Source organism: Prunus dulcis, chromosome 1, assembly GCF_902201215.1.
Source record: "Prunus dulcis chromosome 1, ALMONDv2, whole genome shotgun sequence".
NCBI lineage: Eukaryota > Viridiplantae > Streptophyta > Magnoliopsida > Rosales > Rosaceae > Prunus > Prunus dulcis.
In genome coordinates this window covers 22,658,384-22,669,351 of record NC_047650.1, presented here as the reverse complement: position 1 = coordinate 22,669,351, position 10,968 = coordinate 22,658,384, and the positions used below count along the sequence as shown (strand labels likewise).

Genomic DNA, 10,968 nt, shown 5'->3' with positions numbered 1-10,968 from the left:
GTTTGGTGTTGAATAAGCACATCAACTCCTTCGAGTTTGATGTGTGCTTGTGGTCTTTCTGTAGGAGAGTTTGCATTGTGGGTGCTACTAGGCTTTTCTAGACAGATATTTATGTCAGACTATCTTTGGCTCTGTGTGGCTTTGAGTGGAGGTATATTGTATGAGTTTGATGTTGCCGATAATAAATACCTCTATATTGATTTGTAACCTTTTTGTGGATAGTGATTTTAACCATCTTATGAATAGTCGTAGTGTCTCTTATGGCTATTCTATTTGTATTATCCTTAGTGACGTAATTTATGAATACAATTTCTCTATCGTTTGAAAAAAAAATAAAAATTTGAACTCAACTCTATGTTGCGTGGTATTTACTCTTTCTGCCACTTAAATAGTACTTAAACAAAAAAACATAGACTTGTACTTTAATTATAATTTATATATGTCTATAGCATCTTGATGCACATGTACATTGTGTCCCAACACATGACAAATATATATTCCGTAAACGAGCATCGGTCTTAACTTTACATCAAAATTTAAAAAAAGAAAGGTTGTTTTCGAGTTCAATTATCAATGTAATTTTTATCTTGGAATGTTTATATCCGTGTCACCATTCTATATAATTCTTACTTGAATATTACTAGAGGAAAGTTATCTGAATATTATAAGAGGAAAATAAAATCATAAAGTGGCCACATACAAAACTTCCTCCAGAATTGGAAGTTATATATTTATTTTGTTTCCAAAGTTACGATGGGAAGGGGACTTGAATCCATAATTACTTGGGTGCACATCAAAGGTACAGTACCACCTCATTACGATATATTTAGAATTTGTTTAGGTATATCTGTGACAATTATAGAGATTTTTGGCCTATTAGATTTCCATGACTTAGTAAAGGAATGAACATGCTTGATATGTCAGATTTAATATGACCAAAAAAGACAGAAAATCCGGAAAAAAAAAATATAATTAGGGTGCATGAACCTTTCTCAACATGTTATCCGATGCACCGAAGGTGTTCACATTTTGTTCTTATATATAGAAAGAGAAACACAGACGAGGAGAACCAACATTGAGAGAGAGAGAGAGAGAGAGAGAGAGAGAGAGAGAGCAAAAACTTGGACAACAATTAAGTGTGTTGTTAGAGAAACAGAGAAGAAGAAAAATGTGCGGCACAGACAGCCCTGCTTCCATTAACAAAAGCTCTTTGCCCTCTGCCAACGGCAATGGCACCAGAAGCCCTACTTGCTCATCTGACCATGTCCTCAATCTTGAACAGTAAGTTCTCTCTACCGTTCTTTTGCCTGCCAATGCCACCTTTCTTGCACAAATTTAAGTAATTATTATTGTGGGTTTTGTATCCTTAATCAAAAACTCCATCAAGTGGGTTTAGTTAAAATTGTGTCATTAAGAATTGAACATGCATGAGGTTAATCATTAGTGTTGGTGTTTTGGATTTGGTGATGACAGGGGTGACCCAGCAGTGTTCGAATCATACTGGAGAAAGATGGGGGACAGGTGTACGATGGTGATCTCTGGGAGCCAATTGATGAGCTATATCAGCGATTTCACCAACATTTGCTGGTTTATGGAGCCAGAATTTGAGGAGGCAGTTAGGAGGCTTCATTGTGTGGTTGGAAATGCAGTGGTGGATGATCGGTATATTGTAGTTGGGACAGGCTCCACCCAGCTCTATCAGGCTGCACTGTATGCTCTCACTTCCCCTGGTGGGCCCGAGCCCGTCAGCGTTGTGTCTGCTGCCCCTTACTACTCGGTAAGCCTCCTCCTACTCATTCATATTTCATCACAGCCGTTGGTTACTTGGGGTTTCTTGGTCAATGTATAGATCTTCATCATGTAGGCTATCTTTTCTTAAGTCAACTGAACAAGATCATCAATAGAATGCTGCTTCAACTTCACTTATAAATTTTATCAAATTAAGCGTGTTTTCAGCCCTTGTGTTAGCTATGCAATTACTACCCCGGTTACCGGTTAATTCAATTCGCAGTATGACAATATAAGTATATTATATTTCTCCGAATTTGTGACGGGGGCGACATTATTATACGAGAAGAGTGTCGTGGAACATGCAGATGTTTGCATGGGAGGTGCGAAAGAGGCCAACATATGTGTCTTTTAGGAAACATAATCATGTTTGGGAACATGCAACAAACATATGCACGTATACCTGTGTTTTGAAACCTAGGCAATTAAATATAGTAACATGGGCATGTCTAGTTTATTAGTAGCCACCTCTTACAGTTGTGTGAAAAAAAAGATGAAATATTTTTTGCTGCTTGGTGCTTGCAGTCATATCCGGACGAGACAGACTACCTTTGTTCGAGGCTATACAAATGGGCAGGGGATGCTTATGAGTTTGACAAGAATGGAACTGGACCTTACATTGAGGTTGTCAACTCCCCAAATAACCCCGACGGCACTCTCCGGGAGGCCGTCGTGAAAAACAGAGGTGATGAAGGGAAGCTCATTCATGACCTTGCCTACTACTGGCCACAGTACACACCCATTATTCGTCCGGCCGATCATGACATTATGAACTTCACATTTTCCAAAAGCACAGGGCATGCTGGCTCACGCATTGGGTAATATGATCAATCTTTGCTATTTGATCCACTTGAAAATTTTATGTATGAGATTCAAATTAATTTTTTCAATTTGGGTTTGTGTTTTTTTTTCTCCTTCGATCAGATGGGCTGTCGTTAAGGACAAAGAGATTGCTAGAAGGATGTCTAAATTTATAGAGATGAGTACACTTGGCGTGTCCAAAGATTCCCAGCAACGAGCTGCAAAGATAATGGGGGTGCTTTGTGATGGCTATCAGAATTGCAAGTCTGCTAACAAATCTGATGATCTCTTCTTTGAGCACACGCGCCAAATCATGGCTGAGAGATGGGAGAGGCTGAGGCAAATGGTTGAGCGCAATCAAGTTTTCTGTCTGCCTAAGTACCCCAAACAGTACTGCCTCTTCTCTGGAGAGTTGATTGAACCATATCCAGGTAATGATGATGATTAAGATTAAGATTAAGATTAAGCTAACTAAAACATAATTAGGAGCTTACTTTAGTTGGCCTTTTTCTAAGTAATACATGTTTTGTGCATACAGGATTTGCATGGTTGGAGGCAAAGGAGGGGGAGGAGATAGACTCACAGAAGGTTTTACGAGGAAGCATCAAGGTACAGGGAAGGACAGGGAGGCGGTTTGGGGTTGCTGAGAAGTATGTTAGGATCAGCTTGCTGAGCAACGAAGAGGTGTTTAAGGAGTTCTTGGAGAGATTATCAACTATTAAATCCATGAGCAGCAATGGCCATTAAATTTAGTCACATCTATGATCTATCTATTAGTAGTAATGGCCAATAATAATAGTTTATATGTACTCGCCACTACACACAGTTTGATCGCATTCAGTGCCTGTAGTAGTAGTCCTCCTATATATACATTTCTAGCCGCTGAGGGTGATGACGTTTGTATCGTCATACAGAACAAATAGGAATTCCATAATTATTATTTCTATTTGCATAACAAGGTTGTATCGTCATAATTATCATTTACATATATACACATCTTTATAGAGTCCATTATGCATCAGCACTTATCACAATAAAATAAATAAATATGATGCTTCGACTTTGACCTGTGTATATATATATATATGATGCTTCGAAAATACACATTTTTTTTTTTTTTTTGCAGTCTTTGATTTAGGACCTAAAAGTAACGGTTCAGATTAAATACAATGCGAAGCGGGCACCACAATAATGTCCCTATTGAGGGATCCCAAAATTGAAAAATAAGAAATGAAAAAACAAAAAATATGACAGCCAAAATCCACCACCACAATAACCAATTCTCAATTCAACGTATAGAACAAATCTACCTTCCGGTAACCATCAACTTACAACATCGTTAGATGAACATTCATTATACAGAGACAGAAGCAACAGAACCATTCTCAACAAACCACAGATCTCAGGCAACTGGTTTTCCAAGAGGGTCTTTAATGCATCCACCAGTTTTGAGTTTGAACCATTCAAGACCATCCGCAAATCCGGAGGATGGGGCAACTTTATATAAGCCTTAATTCATACTCGCCAGCCATGGTTATGTATCTCACCCATGGAAGAGCTTGGTATCCGCTTTTTTCAATAATCTTCAGGTAACGAACCTACAAAACCCCACCCAATTTACATAAATGTCAAACTTATCTGCTTTGGTTGGTTCTGCATCCCAGAAATAGAGCAAGCAATCAGGTGCATACCTGTATTCCAGAAACGGTAAAATATGGTATCTCAAACTTCACACGTATAGGAGCTTTTCTCTCAGGAGTTGCTTCTTCAGCTGTTATACTTGGAAGACGAAACTCTGCTCTCAACATATACTCCTAAGCAATTTGGATTAAAGACAAAGTCAATATAAAGAGGCTAAAGTGTACAGCACGGGGACAACATAATAATATTCTTAAACTAGATATAATTTTGGAAATGAGTGCAAAGATATTTAAAATAAATCCGCACCTTGCCACCAGGAAAAGATCTTATTTTCCAGATAAGCGCATCACTTTCCGGTGCATATGCTGCAGATCCTAATGATGTCCGAACCTCAGGGTTGGTGGCATCAGATAACACAGGGACCTCAATCTCCACATTTGTTGCAGTGCTGTGCAGTTAAGTTTTCATGAGAACTAAGGGAATAAACATTAAGGTACCCAGAGAACAAAGCAATTGACTTGACTAGAGACATGATTCGGCAGCAGTAACTAGACCCAACCGTCTCAGTCTCCATAAAAATAAAAGAAACTTTTCTAATACCTACGCTCCTTGAACTGACTTCTGGCTTTTACCAGAATCTCAATACGACTTTTCGAATGCCTTTCAATTTGAGCTTCAACCCAAATTAGAGGCTTAACCTAAAAGGGGAAATAACGAAAATCATTAAATGGCATGGACAGGCAATTAACAAACACCCCCCCCTTCCACCACTAACCCACACACACAAAGAAAAATAAAAGACAGCATCAATAGAGCATGAGGGATACCTGCGTACTCAGCCTATATGTCATGAGATCAAAAGCTCCATCAGGTGGTACAAAGGATATTGTCCGGTCATTTTCAAACCGGGCCAAACGCACACACCTAAACCAAATTTTATGATTTAGTGCGAGGACTTGTAGCAATATTAATGATTTAAAATCTCCAACAATTGTAAGACAAATGCAAGAATTCAGATAAATCAGAGAAAGCTACATACTGATGAAATTTGATGTCTTCCAAATCAATGGCCTTCCCCTTTGTTGCTCGGCCTTGTGCCTCCAACAGAACTCTATCATTTAAGCCCAGCTTACACTCTGGCATACCACTGCAACAGGAATTCAGTAAATACTATAGTTCCCAGATGATACTCTCAGTACATTAATGAGAAGGCTAAATAGTTAAAATGTAATTGGAATTATATAAATTCACTGGAGTACACCATTCTCTTCTGGTGAAGAAAAAGTCTGCTGTACAATTGTTGAGTGCAAGCAAACAACTTGAGGCTGTACTTCTCAGCTCTATAAGAGCTTAGGTGTTTGTATGAACAGAGTCGAACATCACAGTCAGAAAATGCTAAGGAGGTCCCAAGTAATTTAGTGAGGGTGCAGTAAACACTCGATGGACATAATTGAAATTATGAAATTAGTTATGAATTTCCAACACATAATTTAAATTTTCAAACAAAAAACTTTAATTTCTTAAAAGGTCAAACTATTGTTGAAGTTGAGACAGTCTGCCGCTGCTCAATAAAATGCAAGCCCATGCAAGCCCTAAATTCAATAGATTAAATGGGAAAATAACCCATGAGTGTAACGTTTCATTGATCAGTCACTTTACTGCATCGACTAGTTTTCCATGGTGAACCAAGGGTTTAGTTAGTGGCTTTCACAACAATAATATCAGAGTACTCCAAAGAGCAATATTAACTAGAATTTACACCATTGTCCTCGTAATATTGTTGCTTCCTAAAATGGATTGAAATACTAGCATACACCAAACAAACTAGAAAATCCTAAATTGATATCTCCATATGGAATGGTTGTATTCAGTTGGCACTTGGCCAGCATATGAATCTACTGCCAAGTTAAGTGAAAGAAGCACAAGTTAGACTGCTCAAGCATAGATAGAAATTCACTGGGTTAGGATGGAAACACACCTCAAATAAGTTCTCATCTTCAACGCACCAACAACATCAGACCTAATGATTTGTCCATTGCTGTTGACAAGTATATTAACACTCTCCACCACATCCAGGAAAACCTGAAAATTAAAAGAGAGAAAGGAAATTCATTTAGTGGTAGTTCCAAAAAAGAATAAATAATCTTCTTTTTTCCCCATGCGCCTACCTCATTCTTCTTGTAGCGTATCCCTTCACTGCGCCAAGACACCGCATTTGTTACAGCCATGGGAGGTCTCTGTGTAACTTCCATCCTGTAAGCATCAGTCTTGATAAATTCACTGAGAATCTTGGCTTCAGTATACTGAGGGTAACCAAAGTCCATCATCTCATCAAGCAACTCATACTACAAAGAAAGGACACAAAGATCGCATCAAATCACAAAATTTCATGATCAAATATAAGCCAAATAAATGGTACAAATATCTTCTTACCACAACCACAAAGTTATCCCTAAGTGATTCCTCTTCTAACTCTTCAAAGTAATGCTTGAAAACCTGTGGCCCAAGCATGGATCACCATAAAGTCAAAAAAATTCCCAATCATGCTGGCGGAAACAAAACAACTACGAAAGATGAATGCAGCTTATAATTACCGAAAGAGCTTACATCAACTATGCGGTGTAGAAAGAAGAGAAGACTAGCGGCATTGCAGTTCTGCCTGGACGCAGTCATCAAGTAGACATTGTTATGCTGTATAAACAAGTAGCTTACGCCATTATCATGCACAACTGGATCATGGGATTCCGGATCAACCTGAAGCACATGACGCAACCACAAAATGAAAAACAAAATGCAGCTATCAAGTTCTACTCTTACAAAATAGATCAAAGAAAACTTCGTTGTCGCTAAATTCAGAATCAAACGACACAAAAGGGAATAATTTATAAATAAACGATAATTCAGTTTTGTTTTCCATCGTTCTCTCAGCAACCAATCAGTTCCTCAAACAATTAAGATACAGAAAGCGCAGATGCTGTGGAAATTGAGCAAGTGAAAGTAAGAAGAAGCTTCGAACCTCTTTCTCGATGAGCTTAGTGAAGAAGCGCTCGGCTTGAACGGCGGAGACATCGCCACGATAGTCGCGCCAGATGAGAACGCGGCCTTTGATGTCTAGGAGGAACAGCGCCGAGACTGCCCCTGCCATGAGGTCACTGGTTTCTGCGTAGGATCAGATCGGCGTTGCAGAAATTGGATGCGATCTGGTTCTGATTTAGTAGCAAAGTCAATTAGCTAGAAGGAGAAGGAGAGATCACGTAGTACGTAGATCTGAATCTGAAGCTCTGGGTTTTAGGGCTTAGGGCTCGGTTCGCCATCTACTATTTCTCTTCCAACATTAACCGTCATCTTCAATCTCCCTCTCTGAAGAGTCTCAGTTTGGAAATGGAGCTGTTCGCGGTGAATATTTGCCTCTTCCAGATGTTAGAGACCCGCGACTCTCCTCCTTCTTACGACGCCGTTTTAGGTTAAATTCTTAAATAATAAATAATAAATAATTACCACTCAAGATTTCCTTTTCCTATATTAATTGAAATCGAAAATGGGTATATGGTGACTTTATTAATTAAATTACATACAAAAATTATAAGATTATGATAGAAAGCTGTTTGAATTTTTAGCTCGAGTAAAAGAGGAGTTATTTCTTCACCCGAGTTCTTATGTTCGGATTTTTTCTTGCTTAATGTTACTTGTAGACCTTAATGTTGCTTGTCTAAAAAAATAGACATATTAACCGTAGCACCTCTGAAACTTCAGTTAAATCTCATTTTACTCCCCTCAAAGTTAAAATGACCCACTTAACCCCCTTGATCGTGGTTTTGTGTTCCACTTTACCCACACCGTTAACACCATTCAAAAGACCATAAAAAATGCTGACGTGGCAGGGTCATTATGGTAAAAGCACCCATAGTGGCCAATTGCTAAGCATAGTCAGGGTCCTACATGGCACAGTAGACCCCAAAGGCTTTTAAAATCCAAATCTAAGCAGCTCAAAGGGTTATGTGGACCCCAGTTAACAATCCACTCTCTTCTTCTTTGATAAAAGGGTTTCTAAACCCAAAAAAATTACTTACCACCATTTCAAGGATTTAAATAACTATACCTAAAGAAATATTTCTCAATCTTTCTTCGATTAAAAGGTGTGAAGATGAGGAATGACCCTCCATGAGGAGAAGAGTGGCCATTGTTGCACCTCATTGCAACTGTGGGAAGCTTGCTAGGCTGCAGACTTCTTGGACAGAGTCCAACCTACTTTGGAGGTTCTTTGTGTGTCCAAAGTTAGAGGTAGGTCGAAATTTGGACAATAAATTATGAGAATGTGATGGAACTTTTGTTTGAATGCAGAGGGGGAAAAACAATTGTAGTTTTTTTTTTTTTTTTTTTTTTGTGTTTTTATTTTGTATAGGTTGATATTGAATGCTTCCCCGTGAGAGAGCTCTGATGGCATGGATGCTGAGGAAAATGAGAGAACTTGAAGATCAGATTGGGCGTGCAAGAGCAAGAGAGAAGAAGTTGAGGATTGCTCTGTTTATTTCTTGGGCCTTTGTGTTTATGGTTTGGTTTCGGCAATGTTGTGTAATGTAAGTTAGGCAATGTGGTATATTTGAAAGTTAGGCAATGTGGTATGTTTGAAAGTTAAGTAACGTGTACCTAGTAGAATGGCAATTTAGTGAGATGAGAGGCTTATGTAATGACTGTAGCATTTTGCAAATGTAATGGTTTCAAAGCCTTTTTGTAATGGTTAAGACTAAACACTTTTGTATGCACCAAGAATTCTTGAAACCTTTCAGAGTTTTTGAACTACCATTGATTAATAACTTGTACATAGTCTCGTACATAAATTGTATAAAGTCTTGTACATAACTCAAAAGAAAGACTTTGTAAGCACATGTTCAATCCATGACAATGCCAAAACAAAATACAAAAGACTGAATATGCACCTGTGATATCCATGGCAATGCCAAATAGTTTGTACCCAAGAACAATATAGATAACAAAATATCAAACATACAGTTTCTATCCAAAAACACATGTGTTCACCAAGACACAAAAAAAACATAAAACCAACATTCAACCCATCAAAACACATTCATATGCTTTCTCTGACCCAAAACACATGTGATACCAAAACAGAGCAGAGCTTTTTCAATATCTCCATGGCTGACACTTTGCCAAGAATGCTTTCCTCTTAGCTGGAGACTTAAACCTAACTTTCCTTTGTTCAGAAGCTTGTGGAGGTTGAGATGCTTGAGGTCGAGACCAATTTAGTTCTTGAGACTGAGATGGTTGTTCAAACTAATATAGTTGTTCAAACTAAGAAGCTTGAGATGGTTGAGCTGGTTGGTGAGATGGTTGAGAAGCTTGGTTAGACTGAGAAGAAGCTTGGTTAGACTGAGAAGATACTTGGTGATGATTGAACCTTTTTTTAGCCTTTGATATGATCTGAAAATTGTGGCAGAGTTAGATTAACATGAGCATTTACTAAAATAAACAAATGAAGAGTTCCATAATGTTACTTAAAATAAAAGAAACCCAACTTACTGGTTGTTTTTGCCTTGATTGTGTAGAAAATGATGCATGTAAGAATATCAAGGGTGATGTGCTGCCAAGTGTAAATAGATTGAAGGATAAGCTGTTAGCAAGTCATGTGTGTGTCACGTGAGGTAGTTAGAGAGTTGTTAGTTAACTCAGTAATCAATTAGGTTGTTAACCAAGATTACTTAAGATGTAAGAGATCTCCAATTGTATAATATGAAACTTAGTGTACTGAATAATTCATTAAGTGAAATACAATAGAATATTCACTCTCAGTTTCTCTTTGTATTTTCTTCCTATGTGCTTGTTCTTTATAGAATTTATGTATAATTTCTTTCATCTTAACAGTTTCTGCCTTGATTGTCTTGTAACTCTCTGAGTTGATGTGTGTTGCCTTAAGGTGCTCTCTTATTTTCCCTTTGTGATGGTACCTAACCAACAAACATCACATATGAATCCATATCAGAATGCTAAACATACAGAACTTTTAAAATCATATGCTTTGAATATACCTGGTTCCTACTCCCTGTTTTATTTGCCTTTGGACATTTCCTCTTATTATGGCCCGCTTGATTACATATGGAACACTTGGTTTCCAAATTATACCTTTGCAAGTGTTTAGCTTTAGGATTAGAGCTTGAAGGTGGTTCAGTGGATGACCTTACCTTGCTTTTCTTTGGCCTCTCTGGCTCCTTATGATAATTAGGTGGCAGCAAAGGTGAGAAATTTGTTTTAGCCTACAAGTTTTGGCTTGCCATTGGATGAACCATGAGTTTGTAAGTTCTCATAAAGGCCTCTTTTTTGTAATAATCATGTGCATAGCTAATATGATTGCCATTAAACTGCCCAATGGTAGCACAAGCATACTTACATGGGATCCCAGTTAGATCCCATTGCCTACATGAACAACTTATGCTTCTCAAATCAACTACCACTTGAATGCCTTCAAAACACTTAACCTCGTATTTGCTCTCCTCAACAAGCCTTGGAATGCACCAGGCTGACTGCTTCTTAAGCTTCTTATGAGTTGCAAAAACTCTTAGCCCCACATCATGAGCCCATTTGTCTATATCTTCTCTTCTACTTGCCATCAACAACATGATGTAATACATGACCCTCTCAAGCATTGTTATAATAGGCTTGTCTCTAGCATCAAGGATAGACTTGTTAAATGCTCCACACATGTTATTCAAGAGAATGTCACAC

At 38.1% G+C, this 10,968-nt stretch overlaps 2 protein-coding genes across 2 annotated transcripts; one reads left to right on the top strand and one right to left on the bottom strand.

Moving 5' to 3' along the window:
- Positions 1-1,168: 1,168 nt before the first annotated feature.
- LOC117616625 (L-tryptophan--pyruvate aminotransferase 1-like) lies at positions 1,169-3,336 on the top strand. The gene is made up of 5 exons (XM_034346006.1): positions 1,169-1,281; positions 1,474-1,777; positions 2,314-2,606; positions 2,713-3,020; positions 3,128-3,336. Exons 1-5 carry the CDS (start codon positions 1,169-1,171, stop codon positions 3,334-3,336), a joined length of 1,227 nt encoding a protein of 408 aa, XP_034201897.1.
- A 434-nt stretch (positions 3,337-3,770) lies between these two features.
- On the bottom strand, positions 3,771-7,647 carry LOC117614912 (AP-1 complex subunit mu-2). The gene is made up of 11 exons (XM_034343842.1): positions 7,247-7,647; positions 6,838-6,984; positions 6,664-6,726; positions 6,399-6,575; positions 6,209-6,312; positions 5,270-5,377; positions 5,058-5,154; positions 4,831-4,928; positions 4,537-4,678; positions 4,281-4,403; positions 3,771-4,187 (listed from the first exon to the last, which is right to left on the bottom strand). Exons 1-11 carry the CDS (start codon positions 7,373-7,375, stop codon positions 4,089-4,091), a joined length of 1,287 nt encoding a protein of 428 aa, XP_034199733.1. The 5' UTR covers positions 7,376-7,647; the 3' UTR covers positions 3,771-4,088.
- Between the last annotated feature and the right edge of the window lie 3,321 nt (positions 7,648-10,968).

Bases quoted from the DNA above. Each gene is read 5' to 3' on its own strand.
- LOC117616625 (XM_034346006.1), top strand. From the start codon at position 1,169: ATGTGCGGCACAGACAGCCCTGCTTCCATTAACAAAAGCTCTTTGCCC. The intron at 2,607-2,712 runs GTAATATGATCA...TCCTTCGATCAG, and splicing joins CATGCTGGCTCACGCATTGG to ATGGGCTGTCGTTAAGGACA. The intron at 3,021-3,127 runs GTAATGATGATG...TTGTGCATACAG, and splicing joins GTTGATTGAACCATATCCAG to GATTTGCATGGTTGGAGGCA.
- LOC117614912 (XM_034343842.1), bottom strand. From the start codon at position 7,375: ATGGCAGGGGCAGTCTCGGCGCTGTTCCTCCTAGACATCAAAGGCCGC. The intron at 6,576-6,663 runs GTAAGAAGATAT...CTTTCTTTGTAG, and splicing joins GGGATAACTTTGTGGTTGTG to TATGAGTTGCTTGATGAGAT. The intron at 5,155-5,269 runs GTATGTAGCTTT...AATTTGGTTTAG, and splicing joins GAAGACATCAAATTTCATCA to GTGTGTGCGTTTGGCCCGGT.